This window comes from Lissotriton helveticus, chromosome 7 (assembly GCF_964261635.1).
Source record: "Lissotriton helveticus chromosome 7, aLisHel1.1, whole genome shotgun sequence".
NCBI classification, from domain to species: domain Eukaryota; kingdom Metazoa; phylum Chordata; class Amphibia; order Caudata; family Salamandridae; genus Lissotriton; species Lissotriton helveticus.
In genome coordinates, this window is record NC_136068.1 from 1,278,969,618 (window position 1) to 1,278,988,775 (window position 19,158).

At 50.2% G+C, this 19,158-nt stretch overlaps 1 protein-coding gene across 1 annotated transcript in view; it reads right to left on the bottom strand.

The window, feature by feature from the left end:
- Window positions 1-4,385: 4,385 nt before the first annotated feature.
- The window catches only part of NT5C (5', 3'-nucleotidase, cytosolic), a 531,233-nt gene continuing 516,460 nt past the window's right edge, over window positions 4,386-19,158 (bottom strand). The window contains exon 5 of the mRNA XM_078654501.1: window positions 4,386-4,514. Within this exon, the coding sequence (XP_078510627.1) occupies window positions 4,401-4,514 (114 nt within the window). The 3' untranslated portion in view covers window positions 4,386-4,400. The remainder of the gene's footprint in view (window positions 4,515-19,158) is intronic.

The window sequence follows — 19,158 nt, forward strand, 5'->3', positions numbered from 1 at the left end:
AGCAGGGAGCAGCGTGAGGAGCGACCGCTTCCGATCAGATCAGGACGGTCACCACCACCACATCCACCACCACCACCACGTCCACAACCACCTTGTCCACCACATCCACCCCCACATCCACCACCATCATGTCCACCACCACCATGTCAACCACCACCACGTCCATCACCACCACGTCCATCACAACCATGTCCACAACCACCACGTCCACGATGCCCACCACACCTACCACCACCACCACTACGTCCACCACCACATCCACCACCACCACATCCACCACCACTACGTCCACCACCGCCATGTCCACCACCACCACATCCACCACCACAGCACCACCACATCCACCACCACATCCACCACCACCACGTTCACCACCACCACGTCCACCACCACATCCACCACATCCACCACCACTACATCCACCACCACGATGTCCACCACCACCATGTCCACCACCACCACGTCCCACCACCACCACACCCACCACCACCACCACCACAACATCCACCACCACCACATCCACCACCACCACATCCATATCCACCACCACTACATCCACCACCACTACGTCCACCACCACCACGTCCACCACCACCACATTCACCACCACCGCCACACCCACCTCCACCACGACCATGTCCACCACCACCACATCCACCACCACCATGTCCACCACCATCATATCCACGACCACCACCACCATGACATCCACCACCACTACATCCACCACCACCATGTCCACCACCACTACATCCACTACCACCATGTCCAGCACCACCACGTCCACCACCACCACACCCACCTCCACCACCACCACATCCACCACAACCACCACCACCTCCACCACCACCACTTCCACCACCACCACCACCACATCTACCACCACCACGTCCACCACCACCACGTCCACCACCACCACGTCCACCACATCCACTACCACATCCACCACCACCATGTCCACAACCAACAATGTCCATCACCACCACGTCCATCACCACCACGTCCATCATCACCATGTCTACAACCACCACATCCACCACCACTACACCCACCACCACCACCATCACATCCACCACAAGCTTCACCACCACCACATCCGTCACCACTACATCCACCCCCACCATGTCCACCACGTCCACCACCACCACACCCACCACCACAACATCCTCCACCACCACCACATTCACCACCACCATGTCCACCACCACCATGTCCAAAATCTCCACCTCCACTACCAGCACCATGTCCACCACCACTACATCCACCACCACTACGTCCACCACCACGTCCACCACCACCATGTCCACCACCACCACACCCACCTCCACCACCACCATGTCCACCACCACCACCACATCCACCACCACCATGTCCATGTGAAGTCCATGCATTGCAACAAACGCCTAGAGGCGCTGCTGAATTTTGCACAGCTTACTGGCAGACTCCTGCAGGATTACCACCACACCCACCTCCACCACAACCACATCCACCACCCACCACCACCATCACCATGTCCACCACCATTACCACCACCACCACATCCACCACTACATCCATAACCACCACGTCCACAATCACCACCTCCACCACCACCACATCCACCACCACTATGTCCACCACCACCACGTCCACCATCACCACGTCCACCATGACCACACCCACCTCCACCACCACCACCACCACATGCACCATGTTCACCACCAATACCACCACCACCACGTCCACAATCACCACCTCCACATCCACCTCCACCACCACCACGTCCATCACCACACCCAGCACCACCACCATCACGTCCACCACCACCACCACATCTACCACCACCACATCCACCAACACCATATCCACCACCACCATGTCCACCACATCCACCACCACATCCACCACCACCATGTCCACCACCACGTCCACCACCACAACGTCCATCACCACAACGTCCGTCACCACAATCACCACGTCCACGATTTCCACAACCACCATACCAACCCCCACCACACCCACCACCACAAAGTCCACCACCACATCCACCACCACCACCACATCCACCACCACCATGTCCACCACCACCACACCCACCACCACCACCTCACCCACCACCACCACAGCACCCACCACCACCACCACAACATCCACCACCACCACATCCACCACCACCATGTCCACCACCAACACGTCCACCACCACCACATCCACCACCACATCCACCACCACTACATCCACCACCACTATGTCCACGACCACCACATCCACCACCACATTCACCACCACACCTACCTCCACCACCACCACGTCCACCACCCACCACCACATCCACCACCACCACATTCACCACCACCACATCCGTGACCACCACCACCACATCCATCACCACCACCACATCCACCACCACTACAACCACCACCACCATGTCCACCACCACTACGTCCACTACCACCATGTCCAGCACCACCACGTCCACCACCACCACAACCACCACCACCACACCCACCTCCACCACGTCCACAACCACCACACCCTCCACCACCATCTCCACCACCACTACCACCACCATCACATCCACCACCACCACTTCCACCACGTCCACCACCACCACATCCACCACCACCATGTCCACCACATCCACCACCACGTCCACCACCACCACGTCCCCCACCACCATGTCCACCACCAACAATGTCCATCACCACCACATCCATCACCACCACGTCCATTATCACCATGTCCCCAACCACGTCCACCACACCCATCACCACCACATTAACCACCACCACATCCACCACCACTACATCCACCACCACCATGTCCACCACCACTATGTTATATTCTAAGACTTGTTAAGTTGTACACTGTCACTTTAAGTAAATAACTTTGCTCAGCTGTCTTTGACTTTATGATGTCATCTGCATCTTAAGCAGTGTAGAATGTTATGATTCAAGCTTTAGGAGCTGAGATACCCTGGAAATGCTGGCAGATGATTAGCTGTGTAGATTTTATCAAATAAACTTCATTTAACTCATCCTAATCGACTACTGGATTACTACATAATTTTGGCGACGCGGTTCTACACAGCTGAACCCACGCATCCAGATTCAACTCTTCAAGGAATCTTATTCTCTTCAAACGATCTGCCAACCATCAAATCTTCGAAAAGACTTCATTTCCAACTTCAACTTCAACATTTATCTACTCTTCTTTGCTTCAAGATGAATCTACAACCACCAACCAACTCCAGATAAGTGACTATTTCTTGTTTAAATTCTTCAAAAGCCCCACTTTGCCTCAATCTCACAGCGCATTGCTTCTTAACTTGCCTGCTAAGCTGTACTAACATTTTCAAATTTAAAATATTATTTTCCCATTTTTCATAATCAATATTATCAAATAACAACACTTTTCAAACGAGATCTTCATAGGCAAGAGCTGAGTCTGACAATTCTGGGGCGGAACTACAAGAATGTTATCATGCGTGCCTATAGCGTAAAGGAACCTAAACGCGTGTTTAATTTAGACAAAAAGAAAACAAGCAATTAACTTTTATATGCAAAGGGGCCAGCGCGCATATATTTTTATAAAAAGGAAGCATGTTTGTGTGCGCACATTAAACACCGCGAGAGGAACCCTCATCTATCCTCTTTAACATCCTCATTCTCTTACAAAAGGAGACATACACGCGTGCGCTTAGCGGCACAAATAATCCTCGTTGGTGTTGTTGACACTTGAAGCATATACACGTGTGAACTAAATCTTCACAACATGAGCGGCATCACTGTTGGTTTTTGTTGACATTTGAAACAAACTGTGCACGAACCTGTGACGTTTCTAAACACGAGCCAACACGAAAAGGAAACAGCGCGAGCAATCTCTAATCTTCATCGCCTGGCAACAAACTGTACACGAGCCTGTGACGTTTTTAAACACGAGCCAACACGAAGAGAAAACAACGCGAGCAACCTCAAATCTTCATCGCCTAGCAACATGTTTTCGTCACGATGTTCTCTATTTTGAACATTCCAATTTTGTTTTGACGATCACTTGTTGGAGAACAATTCAATGATTCCAAATTACATTCTTCTACTACACGCTTAGTTCTGTGTTCTATTCCCACAACTAAAGGAAGAGATTGTGACGTCATCTCAATTTTCTTTATCTTCTACTACTACAACAAAGGTTATGAAGATTGTGACTTCATTTTTTCAACACTAAAAACTATTTAAGAAAAGAAGCATTTCTAAATACAAGAGAACATTTCAAAAGTGTTTTATTACATACAATAGAGTTAATTTTAATTTCTTCTCAATGAACAATTTTCTATTGAAAGTGCATTACATTTAAAACTAACACTAAATTTCAATTTTACAGGTTTTCTTTTCTACATTGCAAGATGTCTACGTTACAATCCATTAACGCTCCTCCTTCTTTCCTTGATACGCCAGGAGATCCCCCAGTGAAATGGGATATTTGGTTTGATGCATTTGAAACATACTTAGGTGCCATAGGTGCTTCAAGATATCGTCCTGAAAGAAAAAAATATCTTTTGTTACATTCTCTTGGTTTTGAAGGTAGATCCATATTCAAACACTTACCTGATCCTCCTGCAGACTATGAAATTATTGATGAATATCAAACTACTATCGCTAAACTTAAATTGAGGTTTGATAAGAAACCAAATTTGATTGTACTTAGACACAATTTTTTTATGAGGAAGCAATCTGAATGTGAAGATGTTGATTCCTATTTCTCCGTACTTAGAAAATTAGCTTCTGTCTGTCTTTTTGAAAACTTCACTGAACATCCTATTTCTCCGTACTTAGAAAATTAGCTTCTGTCTGCCTTTTTGAAAACTTCACTGAACAATTAATTCGTGACCAATTTGTCAGTCATTGTAAAGACAAACAGACTAGACAGAAGCTACTCACTATGGATAACCCTACTCTTGATGAAACTATCAAAGTTGCAAAAAGTATTGAAACATCTCATATTTCTCTTAAAGAGTTAGAAGACAAACCAGTAGACAGTATAAGTTTTGTAGGAATTTCCAAGAAAAGTAAAAATAAGTCCTTTAAAACTACTAACAATTTTCCTTCGAAATCCAAAGACACCTCATCCCCAAGATTTAAAGATAGTGGGTCTGTTCCAAACAATATATGTTTACGATGTGGTAATTCTTTTCACACCAAAGGTTCCAAATGTCCTGCAATAAATTCAATGTGCAATTATTGTAAAAAAGTAGGACACTTTGCCACTGTCTGTTTAAAGAAGAAATTCCAAAGGAAAACTATAGCTTGTATTGTAGAATCAGATAATGACTCAGATACTGAAACTATCTCTGTTGTTACCGACCAAAAAGTAACTGATGACACATCAATACCCCTTACTGGTGATCCTTCTACCTGTGTAGATCCTATAGTTGAGATAATTGTTGGAGATAAGAAACTTAATCTTCTAGCAGATTCCGGTGCAAGAATCACAATAATTACCGAGGAGCTTTTTAGAGAAACATGGGGTGAGAGGACACTTTTTCCTCCTGACAGAAAACCCATTTCCTATAAAAAACGCAAAATTGCTCTTTTAGGATTTTTCGAAAATTATTTAGAATTCAAAAGTAGGAGAATCAGGGGAAAAATATATGTAGCTGTCGAAGGACTTAATATTTTAGGATGGTTCCATCAAGGTCTTTTTGGTATGCAACTTAGACCAGGCATGAAAGAACAAGTTTTACTTGTTTCTTGTGAAGAAGAAAATACAAAATGGATCAATGAATTTCCCTCTGTATTTAATGATAATCTTGGGAAAATCATAGGTTTCAAACACAAAATAATTGTTAAAGATGGTGCAACTCCCATCAAGCACAAACTCAGAAGTGTACCTTTTAGCATTAAAGAAGACCTTAACAAGGAAATCACCATGCTTTGCAAAAAGGGGATTATAGAGCCAACAGAATCTTCATTGTGGTTATCCTCTCTGGTTGTCGCACGAAAAAGAGATGGAAAACTCAGAGTTTGTGTAGATCTCAGGTCCTTAAACAAAGAAATCTGGGTTGATTCCCATCCCCTACCCAAAATTACTGATCTTTTTGCCAGTATCAAAGTCGCTAGCATTTTTTCAAAATTAGATCTGGCTAGTGCCTACCACCAAATAGAACTTCATCCAGAATCACGATCTCTAACAGCTTTTGTATCACGACTGGGCACCTTCCGTTATAAAAGGATGCCTTTTGGATTAGCCTCAGCAGCCTCTGTTTTTCAGAGAGTGATGCAAAATCTATTGAGAGACATTAAAGGTGTTCTTGTATTTCAAGATGATGTTTTAATCTATGCCAAAGATGATGAAACTCATGATAATATTATCAGAGAAGTCTTGAAAATTTTTAAGAAAAATGGTGTAGTCTTAAAAACAGAAAAATGCAAGTTTAGTTGCAGCGAGATTGAGTACCTTGGTCATTTACTTTCAGTTGAGGGAGTCAAACCAAGACAAGGTTTAATAGATGCCATTATGAAAGCACCTGTACCTAAGGACAGGACTGGAGTTAAGTCTTTACTTGGTTTGTTAGAATACTATTCGAGATTTGTACCTGATTATGCATCAATAGTCAGACCAATTAGCAATTTGCTCAAATTTTCCACAAAGTTTTCATGGACAAGTGATTGTGATCATGCTTTTAAGAAGGTAAAAAGTATTTTGGAAAGAGGTGATGCACTTACTCCGTTTCAACCAGATTTACCTTGTTACATAACAGTTGATGCGAGCAAAGTAGGATTAGGAGCCATTCTCACTCAACGTTCTGGTGAGAAAGAATCTACAGTTGCTTTTGCCTCCAGAGTTCTAAGAAGTGTAGAGATTCAATACTCTGTTATAGAAAAGGAATTATTAGCTTGTATATGGGCTATCGACAAATATCGACCTTATGTCTGGGGTAGACGTTTTAATTTGATCACTGACCACAAACCTTTGGTGTCTATTTTGTCTGCTGGTCCCAGTAAGTGCTGCACACCCAGAATCACTAGAATGGTAACCAAATTACTTCAATATCAATTCGACATCACACACATTCCTGGTGGCAAAAACACACGTGCAGATTTTTTGTCACGTTATCCTCAGAATGATGGTATGAGTGAAGGTACAAGTTTCCATGATTTGAATGATGAAGATGAGGAAGACTGTTTCGTAGCATCAATAGATGTTCCTGTTCTTGCTGTAGGATCTGAAGAAGACTGGAAAGAATCCTTGTTAAAGGACAAGGTTTTGCAAGAAGTTTTCAAATTTGTCAAAAATGGGTGGCCCAAGGAAAAATCTTTAGACTCAGTGTTACGACCGTATTGGAAAATTGAATCTGAGATTTCAATTGAAGATGGTTTAATAATGAAATGTGACAAACTGATACCACCTCATAGTCTCAGACCTACCATCATGAAGGAAGCTCATGAGGGGCATTTAGGAATTTCCCTTACTATACGTCGTGTACGACAAGATTTTGGGTGGCCAAGCATGGACAATGAGATTCGTACGTTTGTTGAAAATTGTCCAGTGTGTTCTATGTCTGAGAAATCACTCAAAATTATAGTGCCTCCTTTATCTCCCATTGAGTGTCCCACCAATCCTTGGGTAAAGGTAGGAATTGACATTATGGGCCCCTATGAAATTTTACCTAATGGCATGAAGTTCATTATTGTCCTGATGGATTATACTTCAAAGTGGCCTGAAATTAAAGTTGTGAAAGAGGTCAGTTCCTCTACTGTTATCAAATTTCTTAAGGAAACATTTTTGAGAGAAGGGTTTCCTGAATCTATCATTTCGGATAATGGGACTCAGTTTGTTAGTCTTGAATTTCAATCATTTCTTAAGTCTTGTGGAATCAAACATCTTAGGAGTTCACTCTATTATCCACAAATGAACGGTCTTGTAGAAAGGATGAACCGTGTTGTAGGTGAGTACATCAGGTGGGCAGTCAAAGGGAAGCATGATGTATTTGCATCCCTTGAAAATATGATTTGGTCTTATAGAACGACACCACATTCATCCACGAAGGTCTCCCCTTTTGAAGTGTTAAGAGGAAGGAAAGCCAATACCAGTTTTAGACCCAGTTGGATGTCTAAATGGTCTGGTCCCTCAGTTGATATTGAGTCTATTTTAGAAACAGTCAAGTCTAATTCCACTTTAACACAAGAAAAGGAGAAATTCTGGTTTGATCAAAAGAAAAATACCAAGATGGTCACACTATGTGAAGGAGATTTTGTTAAGATAAAGAATTCTACTCACACAAAGAAAGGAAGAAGTAAATACAGTAAACCTATCAAAATTGTGAGAATTGGAGGGAATGCTGTACAAGTTGAAGGAGGTTATTGGTGGAATATTTCAAAAATTGTAAAAGCTAAAGAGAATATTGCTGTTTCTCAAAAAAAAAATTTAATATGCAAGTTAACGACATGAATACCTCTAGTAGGAAGAATACTAGACCAATTATTTTACCTTGTAGGTTTCGTGATTGATAAGGAAAAATAATAATTTTTAGAAATTTTAATTCTGTACTTATTAACTGTTATTTTCTTTATGTTTTGATTTCTCCTTTAGGAAGGAAAGGAGGTATGTTATATTCTAAGACTTGTTAAGTTGTACACTGTCACTTTAAGTAAATAACTTTGCTCAGCTGTCTTTGACTTTATGATGTCATCTGCATCTTAAGCAGTGTAGAATGTTATGATTCAAGATTTAGGAGCTGAGATACCCTGGAAATGCTGGCAGATGATTAGCTGTGTAGATTTTATCAAATAAACTTCATTTAACTCATCCTAATCGACTACTGGATTACTACACACGTCCACCACCACAACATCCACCACCACCAGCACATCCACCACCACCACGTCCACCACGTCCACCACCACCACGTCCACAATCACCACATCCACTACCACCACCACTACATCCACCACCACTACATCCACCACCACATCAACCACCACCACACCCACCTCCACCACGTCCACCACCACCACCACATCCACCACCCCCACATCCACCACCACCACCACAACGTCCACCACCACCACACCACATCCACCAGCACCATGTCCAGCACCACTACTTCCACTACCACCATGTCCAGCACCACCACCACCACACCCACCTCCACCACCACACCCACCACCACCACCACCACCATGTCCACCACATCCACCCCCACCAAGTCCACCACCACCATGTCCACAACCACCACATCCACCACCACCACATCCACCACCACTACGTCCACCACCACCATGTCCATCACCACCACATCCACCACACCCACCTCCAACATGTCCACCACCACTACCTCCACCACCACATCCACCATGTCCATGTGAAGTCCATGCATTGGAACAAACGCCTAGAGGCGCTGCTGAATTTTGGACAGCCTGATGGCAGACTCCTGCAGGATTACCACCACACCCACCTCTGCCACCACCACGCCCACCACCACCATTACCACCACCACCATATCCACCATCACGTCCACCACCACCACGTCCACAATCACCACCTCCACCACCACCACCACCACCACATCCACCACCACCACATCCACCACCACCGCATCCACCACCGCCACACCCACCTCCACCACCACATCCACCACCACTGCGTCCACCACCACCACGCCCACCCCCACCACGTCCACCACGTCCACAATCACCAACCCTACCACCAACTCCACCACCATCAGGTCCAACACCACTACCACCACCACCACATCCACCACCATGTCCACCACCACCATGACCACCACGTCCACAATCACCACCTCCATACCCACCTCCACCACCACCATGTCCACCACCACTACATCCACTACCACCATGTCCAGCACCACCACGTCCACCACCACCACACCCACCTCCACCACCACCACGTCCACCACCACCACATCCACCACCACCCCCACCACATCCGCCACCAGCACATCCACCACCACCACGTCCACAACCACCTTGTCCACCACTTCCACCACCACATCCACCACCATCATGTCCACCACCACCATGTCAACCACCACCACGTCCATCACCACCACGTCCACAACCACCATGTCCACGATGTCCACCACACCCACCACCACCACCACTAACGTCCACCACCACATCCACCACCACCACCACTACATCCACCACCACGATGTCCACCACCACCACATCCACAATCACCACCTCCACAGCCACACCCACCTCCACCACCACCACATCCGCCCCTGGCAAGATTCAAGTTGGGAACAAGAACATTTTCATGTGGTCACAGCCCCTCTTTTATACACCTTTTCCCTTTGTCTTTAGGTGCAGGGTGGGGGCAGAACCAGTCGCAGCTGGTTCTGGAGCACTCTTGATGGCCCAACCACCCATTCTATTCACTGGCAGGGCTTGGGTCATCAGTCACACCACAGGGGGGCGGAGCCAGCATTGTGTGGGGAAAACCCAGCCCATCCAGGACACAGGTACACTCCTCCCACACATCACTCATGCTAATCTCCCACTCACCACCGGGCAGACCCATCCAGACTTCCTGGAGCCTGGCATGCCAGCCAGCTCCAACCAATCATGCGCCAGCACCCTCACAGCACACGTACAGCCATGTCTAGAAATGGCGCTTCCCTACTAGACACATACATGCTGCATACACCATCTCGCAGCATTCACTCCCCCGAGTTCACACATACCAAACTTGACCATGCACACCTCACGCACCAGGAACTACCAGGGACACAGACATTCCCCATGCATTCTTATGGGAGGGCAGGCCAATCTCACACACGCACTCAGGGAGAGCACGCACTTTACACTGCGCCACAGTGTCAAAGTGCGCAAAGACCAGAAATCACTATAATTTTAAGGCAAAAAGTTCAGGGGTGACCCTGCCAGAAGGCCCAAGTCCAACAACCACCAACACACCCACCTCCACCACCACCACATCCACCACCACCACTTCCACCACCACCACATCCACCACCACCACGTCCACCACCACCATGTCCACCACCACCACATCCACCCCCACCACATCTACCACCACCACAACGTCCACCGCCACCACCACATCCACCAACACCATGTCCAGCACCACTACGTCCACTACCACCATGTCCAGCACCACCACCACCAGCACACCCATCTCCACCACCACCACCACCACACCCACCTCCACCACCACCACATCCACCACCACCACTTCCACCACCACCACATCCACCACCACCACGTCCACCACCACCATGTCCACCACCACCATGTCCACCACCACCACGTCCACAATCACCACCTCCACTACCAGCACCATATCCACCACCACTACATCCACCACCACTACGTCCACCACCATGTCCACCACCACCATGTCCACCACCACCACACCCACCTCCACCACCGTGTCCACCACCACCACCACATCCACCACCACATCCACCACCACCACATATACCACCACCACCACAACATCCACCACCACCACCACATCCACCAACAGCATGTCCAGCACCACTACGTCCACTACCACCATGTCCAGCACCACCACCACCAGCACACCCATCTCCACCACCACACCCACGACCACCACCACGTCCACCGCCACTACCACCCCACCACGTCCACCACCACTACGTCCACCACCATGTCCACCACATCCACCACCACCATGTCCACCACCACCATGTCCACCACCACCACATCCACAATCACCACCTCCACAGCCACACCCACCTCCACCACCACCACATCCACCACCACCACACCCAGCACCACCACCACCATGTCCACCACCACCACCACATCCACCACCACCACATCCACCACCACCACGTCCACCACCACATCCACCACCACCATGTCCACCACCACCATGTCCACCACATTCACCACCATATTCACCACCACCATGTCCATCACCACCAAGTCCACAACCACCACGTCCACCACCACCATGTCCACCACCACCACATCCACCACCACATCCACCACATTCACCACCACTACATCCACCACCACCACGTCCACCACCACCACATCCACCACCGTACCCACCTCCACCACCACGTCCACCACCACATCCACCACCACCACATCCACCACCACTACGTCCACCACCACCATGTCCATCACCACCATGTCCCACCACCACCACACCCACCACCACCACCACCACCACATCCACCACCACCGCATCCACCATCACCACGTCCACCACCACATCCACCACCACATCCACCACCACTACATCCACCACCACGTCCACCACCACCACATCCACCACCACATCCACCACCACTACATTCACCACCACCATATCCACGACCACCACCACCACATCCACCACCACCACGTCCACCACCACCATATCCACAACAACCACCACCACGTCCACCACCACGTCCACCACCACCACATCCACCACCACTACGTCTACCACCACCATGTCCACCACCACTACATCCACTACCACCATGTCTAGCACCACCATGTCCACCACCACCACCACCACACCCACCTCCACCAGCACCACATCCACCACCACCACTTCCACCACCACCACATCCACCACCACCACCACGTCCACCACCACCACGTCCACCACCACCATGTCCACCAAATCCACCACCACATCCACCACCACCATGTCCACCACCACCATGTCCACAACCAACAATGTCCATCACCACCACCACCACCACACCCACCTCCACCACCACACCCACCACCACCAGCACTTCCACCACCACTACCACCACCACCACATCCACCACCACTACATCCACCACCACCATGTCTACCACATCCACCACCACCATGTCCACCTCCACCATGTCGACCACCAACACATCCACCACCACCACATCCACCACCACTACGTCCACCACCACCATGTCTACCACCACCACGTCCACCACCACCACACCCACCTCCACCACCACCACGTCCACCACCACTACCACTACCACCACCACCACATCCACCACCACCATGTCCATGTGAAGTCCATGCAATGCAACAAATGCCTAGAGGCACTGCTGAATTTTGCACAGCCTGCTGGCAGACTCCTGCAGGATTCCCACAACACCCACCTCCACCACCACCACCACGTCCACCACCCACCACCACCACCATTACCACCACCACCACATCCACCACCACGTCCACCACCACCACATCCACAATCACCACCTCCACCACCACCACATCCACCACCACTACATCTACCACCACTACATCCACCACTACTACGTCCACCACCACCATGTCCACCCCCAGCATGTCCACCACCACCACCACATCCACCACCACCATGTTCACCACCACCACCACATCCACCACCACGTCCACCACCACCACGTCCACAATCACCACTGTTAGACCTGGCACCTTGGAGTGAGTCTCTCTTCCACTTTTTGCTGATGTGCCTCAGATGTTTTGCTGGTGTTAGCTGCTCAGGGCACTGCGCCACGGCCAATCCGTGCCGCAGTGCAAAGTGCTCCCAATGTAAAGTGTATCTGTAATTGATTTCCATGATTAGCTCATTTGATTTACTGTCAGTCCCCAGTAAAGTTCACCAGGAGTGCCAGGGCTTGTAAATACAAATACTGCTAGTGGGCCTGCAGCGCTGGTTGCGCCACCCACGGAAGCAGCCTTTTAAAATGTGTCTAGGTCTGCCATTGCAGAACCTGCGTGCAGTCTGGTACTGTCATGCTGGCTGGGCAAGTGCACACACTTGCCAGCCTCTAAACCTCCCCTTTGCTTCATATTAGTCACCCCTATGGTAGGCCCAAGGGCAGGGTGCATTGTAAGCATGAGGTAAGCATGAGGTAGGACAAGCCCTGATGTGTGGGGCATGTCCTAGTAGTGAATTACAGCCAAATTTGTTTTTCACTCTTGTGAGGCTACCTGTTCTCTTAGGCCAAGATGGGCTGCTGGAATTATTACACTCTATAATCCCAGCAGGCTCAGGGAACATGGTAGAAAGTCAAGTTTAGTATGCCTGAACTCAGAATAATAAAATACTTATTTTAGCAAAGTTTATTTTAATATCCTGTGTTTGCAAATGCTACTTTTAGAAGGCCAGCATTTGCTTGCCTATCCATTTCAGCCCGCCTCTGCTAGGATGTGTATCTGACTGTCTGGATTATGTGAGTGACAGGGCTGGGGGATGACAGGTGGTGAATGCAAGGATTACACCTTAGTGGGAGGTGGGAGTGCCCCTGGACTCTGAATAGGGCTGTGCTCTGCCACCACAATGCTGGCTCCACCTCCTGGAGAACGACTGATGACTCAGCCCGACACCTGGCCCAGGAAGAGGACAGCCTGTCAACAAAGTCATCCTGGCTGCCCCTGTCCACACAATGCAGGCTCTACCTCCTGTGGAGCGTCTGATGTGCCATCCCTGCTCCCTGAAAGGAGAGACCAGAGTACACCCAACCAGAGGCTGAGAGAAGTTATGCAAAGGCCCCCCTGGCCTGTAAGAACAAAGAAAATGCTGTATAAAAGTAGGAGCCCTGCTCCTTACAAACTAGATGCTGTTTCCCACAACGAACCTCTGCCCAACTAGAAGGAGAAGGAGACGCTGGACGGACTGGCCTGCTGATTGCCTTGCTGAGGAAGGAGAGGAAAAGACTTGCTGAAAAGACTTTGTAGACTTGTGCTGAAACTTTCTCCAAGGGCTTGACTGAGCTTGCCCCCTGACCTGAGCCACAGGATCACCTGGCTCAACCTGCTCCCTGCTCGTCTACAGGTAACTGTGTGGATTTCTGCCCCGCCAGAGCCGTGACCCTGGTGCCCCCCAGCCCCTCCTTGAGGCCGTGACTGCTGCTGCCTGGCCGTTCCCGCCGAGGAAGAGCCCCGCTCCGCCAAGCCGCTCTTCCCCCGCTGTGTCAAGCCGCTTTGTCACCTCGCCACTGGAGGCTCGCTGCCATGACCTTGGTGCCCCCCAGCCCCTCCTCGAGGCCGTGACTGCCGCTGTTTGGCCGTTCCCGCCGAGGAAGAGCCCCGCTCCGCCGAGCCGCTCATCCCCCGCTGTGTCAAGCCGCCTGGTTACCTCGCCACCGGAGGCTCGCTGGTGTGCCCCCCACGCTCCTGCCTGAAGCCCCCACGGGACCCAAAAGACCCAGAGAGCAGACTCCGTGAAGCTTTGGGAGCCCCAGATGCCAACTTGCCCTTTCACAAAGAGCCGCTGTGCGCCCCGCACCCGCCTTCACAAAGAAATCCCAAGGTACGTCGCTCTCAACCAAGCGCACAGTAAGGGTTCGCACCGGACTCGGGGTCCGCAACGTCTTATTACCCCCTATCATCACTGTGCGCTTCCACTGTACTCCATTGGTTTAACTGAACGCTCGTAACCTCACATTGAACAGTACGTTGCGCTTTGAAGGGTACGCTGCGTGCCCGTCTTGTATTTTCAACTACGCTTCGCATTGGATAGCCTGGGTGCATCGCAAGGTACACTGCGTACCCATATTGTGAATTGAACTGTGCGCTTCGAATCAAAAAGAACTGTACGCTGCCCATCTTTAAAGTGACCGGTACTCTCCGTATAGGTGTCCTTAAGCTGTACGCGGTGTACGCGTCTCACGCGAGATGCGTGAGAGTTGGTAGGGCCTTAGGTACGCGACTCACGCTAGATGCGTGAGCCTTGACAGAGTGTCCCGATTCCACCCGTTCTAAGCGCACGGAAGCGCTGCGAAGCGGCCAGAAGGCCTAAGATTGGCCTGAAGCACCTACAAAATACAGAAGAAGTATTTGTAAAAGGAGTATCACATTTGCCAAAGAGACCATAAAGAACCCCAGAACAGTCTTTGAAGTAAAAAGAGACTAAAAGGAAGCAGCTATTAATTTAACAGAACACTTGCCATTTTTCTATGATCTTGGGGGCCTAACAAAAATCGTTATATTGGTCTTGTGATAAGTCTTGCCTGAACATATATATTTTTACATAAAGAAGCCGTATTTTTATATATCCACAGCCTGGTGTCCATTTGTGGAAAGATTGGTACATTTACTGTGTGTGTGATTACAAATGCTTAACCCAATAACGCCTGAAGAATAGCCTTGGCTGCTCACGCCACGCACCTAGAGGGTGAGCAAGGGTAATTCTAAGGGGTCATCCTTCGCCCTGACTTAGAGGAGAGGGTCCCTGCTTGTCACAAGTGAATACTTGCGCCAACCAGAGACCCCCAATTCTAACATTGGACGCAGCGGTGAGGATTTGTGAATTTGCATTTGTGGTTTAGATACAGTGAATTGCTGATCACCACATAGTGAGAGCAGACCTATAACGCAGCCACAGATTTTATTGTTTTTTAATTTTGTTGGGAGATCTCCATGTGCTATTGAAACGTCATGCCTGGTTCAGTGAGGATGGAAAAGGCAGCAACCAGATGTCTGTCCCCAGAGGAGTTGGCAGACAGGGCAGCAACCAGGGCACATGAAACGGAGATGGCAATATTAAAGGGACAATTAGCAATGGAGAAACAGAGATTAGCCATGGAGGCGCAAAAATGCCAAAGAGATCACTGCTTGAAAATGGGAGAACTTGATTTGGAGCTCAAGGAGCTTGAAGTCAGGAGGGCTTCAGCCCAGCAACACGAGATATCTGTAGCTCAGAAACCGAGCTTTGCTGAGTTGGAGGTGGAGTCCAGCTCAGCTGGTGGCAGCAACATTCAGGTATCTAGTGCTGACAGCATAGTGCGCGCACCTAGAGATATGGCACCTGACTTGGAGGGGGTTAACTTACACCAGGAGGTTCAAGGGCGTGAGGTAGCTCCAGTAGTGCGCAACGTCCCTGAAGGGAATAGGGTAGCTGGCGTAGGAGTTCATGGTCCTAGTGGTGGGAGGGATTCCCCATGGTTGAGGTCCTGGTGGGTGAGTGTAAAGACTGCCCAGAAGAGTGTGGGTTGTGTGAAAGAGACAGTCCGCTACTGTCTGGCCAGTCTCAGAAGAATGGTGTGGAGTATGTGTGTGAGGCACTGGATGGAGAGGTGAAGGATAGTTTGGTTAACCCTGCTAGGGGGCTGTGTAATCCAATTATGGGAGAGCATACTTTAAGTCCCAGTTTTCCAGAGTTATGCCAACACCTGTTTGAGATTGAGTTCTCTGACCCCAGGGAGCTCACATTGGAGGCAGACCTTGTGGTGGATTCCAGAGGGTCTGGAGAGGCATTGGGGTGTGATCCTGTGGGGAGTGGCTCAGGTATCTTCCAGCCCAGAGTGGTGGAAGTGGTGCAGAGTAGCCCATCTAGGTCCTGTCGTAGTGAGAGGGGTGTAGGGCCTCACGTCCTGTCCTTAAGAGGAAGGAGTGAGAATGGGTTTTTGTCCCGGTAGTGCCCAACCTCAGTCTCAGAGCCTGGATGGTTCTTTAAGGGAACACCAGGTGGGGAGCCTAGGCTGTCCGGATGAGTCACCCTCTGAGGGGGATTCCCCAGTGGCTAGAGAACGTGGAGGCTCTGTAAACAGAGCTCCAGTAGTTCTGGTGTCTGGCAGTACCCCTCCAGTTGGGAGGGTGCAGAAGTCCAGAAGGAGGGGCGAGAGGGGGAAAGAGTCGCCAGTGGAAGAACCAGTGGGTCAGGGGCCAGCCAGCAGGGCTGCATCCCCAGTGATTGACCAGGGGGACACCACTTATGTCCTGGGGGATCTTCCCACACTGTCAGAGGGACAGGGGTTGGGAGGTCTGCGCCAGGCAGACTGTCTCAGGACACATGAGCTATGTGCCACCCTCAGGGGGGGCATGCGTGCTCCCCGGGAAGTAATGGTGCGCCAGGCAAGTGTTCAACTGCAGGGTTGGGTCCCTGAGTTGAGAAGCCAGTTTCAGGGGTTGTCTGACCTGGAGGGCAGGAACACTGTAATCAGTGTCCTGGCCCATGTCGCTTCTAGGGGTACCCCTCCAGTTGGGAGTGGGCAGTACTCTGGAAGGGGATGCAGAGGGAGGGAGTCCTCGCCTCTGACCCCGGTTCAACTAGAGGGTTTAGACCCTGGCATAGAGGGCCAGGTGCAGGGTATCCCCCCTGACCTGGTGCCCCAGTTGCAGGATAGCACCCCTGAACCACCACCACGTCCACAATCACCACATCCACCAACACCTCCACCACCACCTTGTCCACCACCACTACCACATCCACCGCCACCTCGACAACCACCATATCCACCACCACCACGTCCACAATCACCACCACCACCACCACCTCCACCGCCACCATGTCCCCCACCACTGTCACCACCACTACATCCACCACCACATCCACCACCACCACGTCCACCACGTCCACAATCACCACCTCCACACCCACCTCCACCACCACCACGTCCACCACCACACCCAGCACCACCACCACCATGTCCACCACCACCACCACATCCACCACCACCACGTCCACCACCACAATGTCCACCACATCCACCACCACCATGTCCACCATGTCCATCACCACCACGCCCATCACCACCAAGTCCACAACCACTATGTCCACCACCACCATGTCCACCACCACCACACCCACCACCACGTCCACCACCACATCCACCATCACCCCATTCACCACCACTACGTCCACCACCACCATCTCCACCACCACCACGTCCACCACCACCACACTCACCACCAACACCAGCACAACATCCACCACCACCACCACATCCACCACCACCACATCCACCACCACCACATCCACTACATCCACCACCACTACATCCAACACCACTATGTCCACCACCACCACGTCCACCACCACCACATTCACCACCACCACCACACCCACCTCAACCACGTCCACCACCACTACCACCACCACCACTACCACCACCACCACATCCACCACCACCATGTCTCACCACCTCCACCACCACCACTACATCCACCACCACTACATCCACCACCAGTAGATCCACCACCACCAGGTCAACCACCACCACATCCACCACAACACCCACCACCACCACCACATCCACCAACCTCTCCACCACCATGTCCACCACCACTACCACCACCACATCCACCACCATGTCCACCACCACCGCCTCCACAATCACCACATCCACCAACACCTCCACCACCACCATGTCCACCACCACTACCACATCCACCACCACGTCCACAACCACCACATCCACCATTACCACGTCCACAATCACCACCACCACCTCCACCATGTCTACCACCA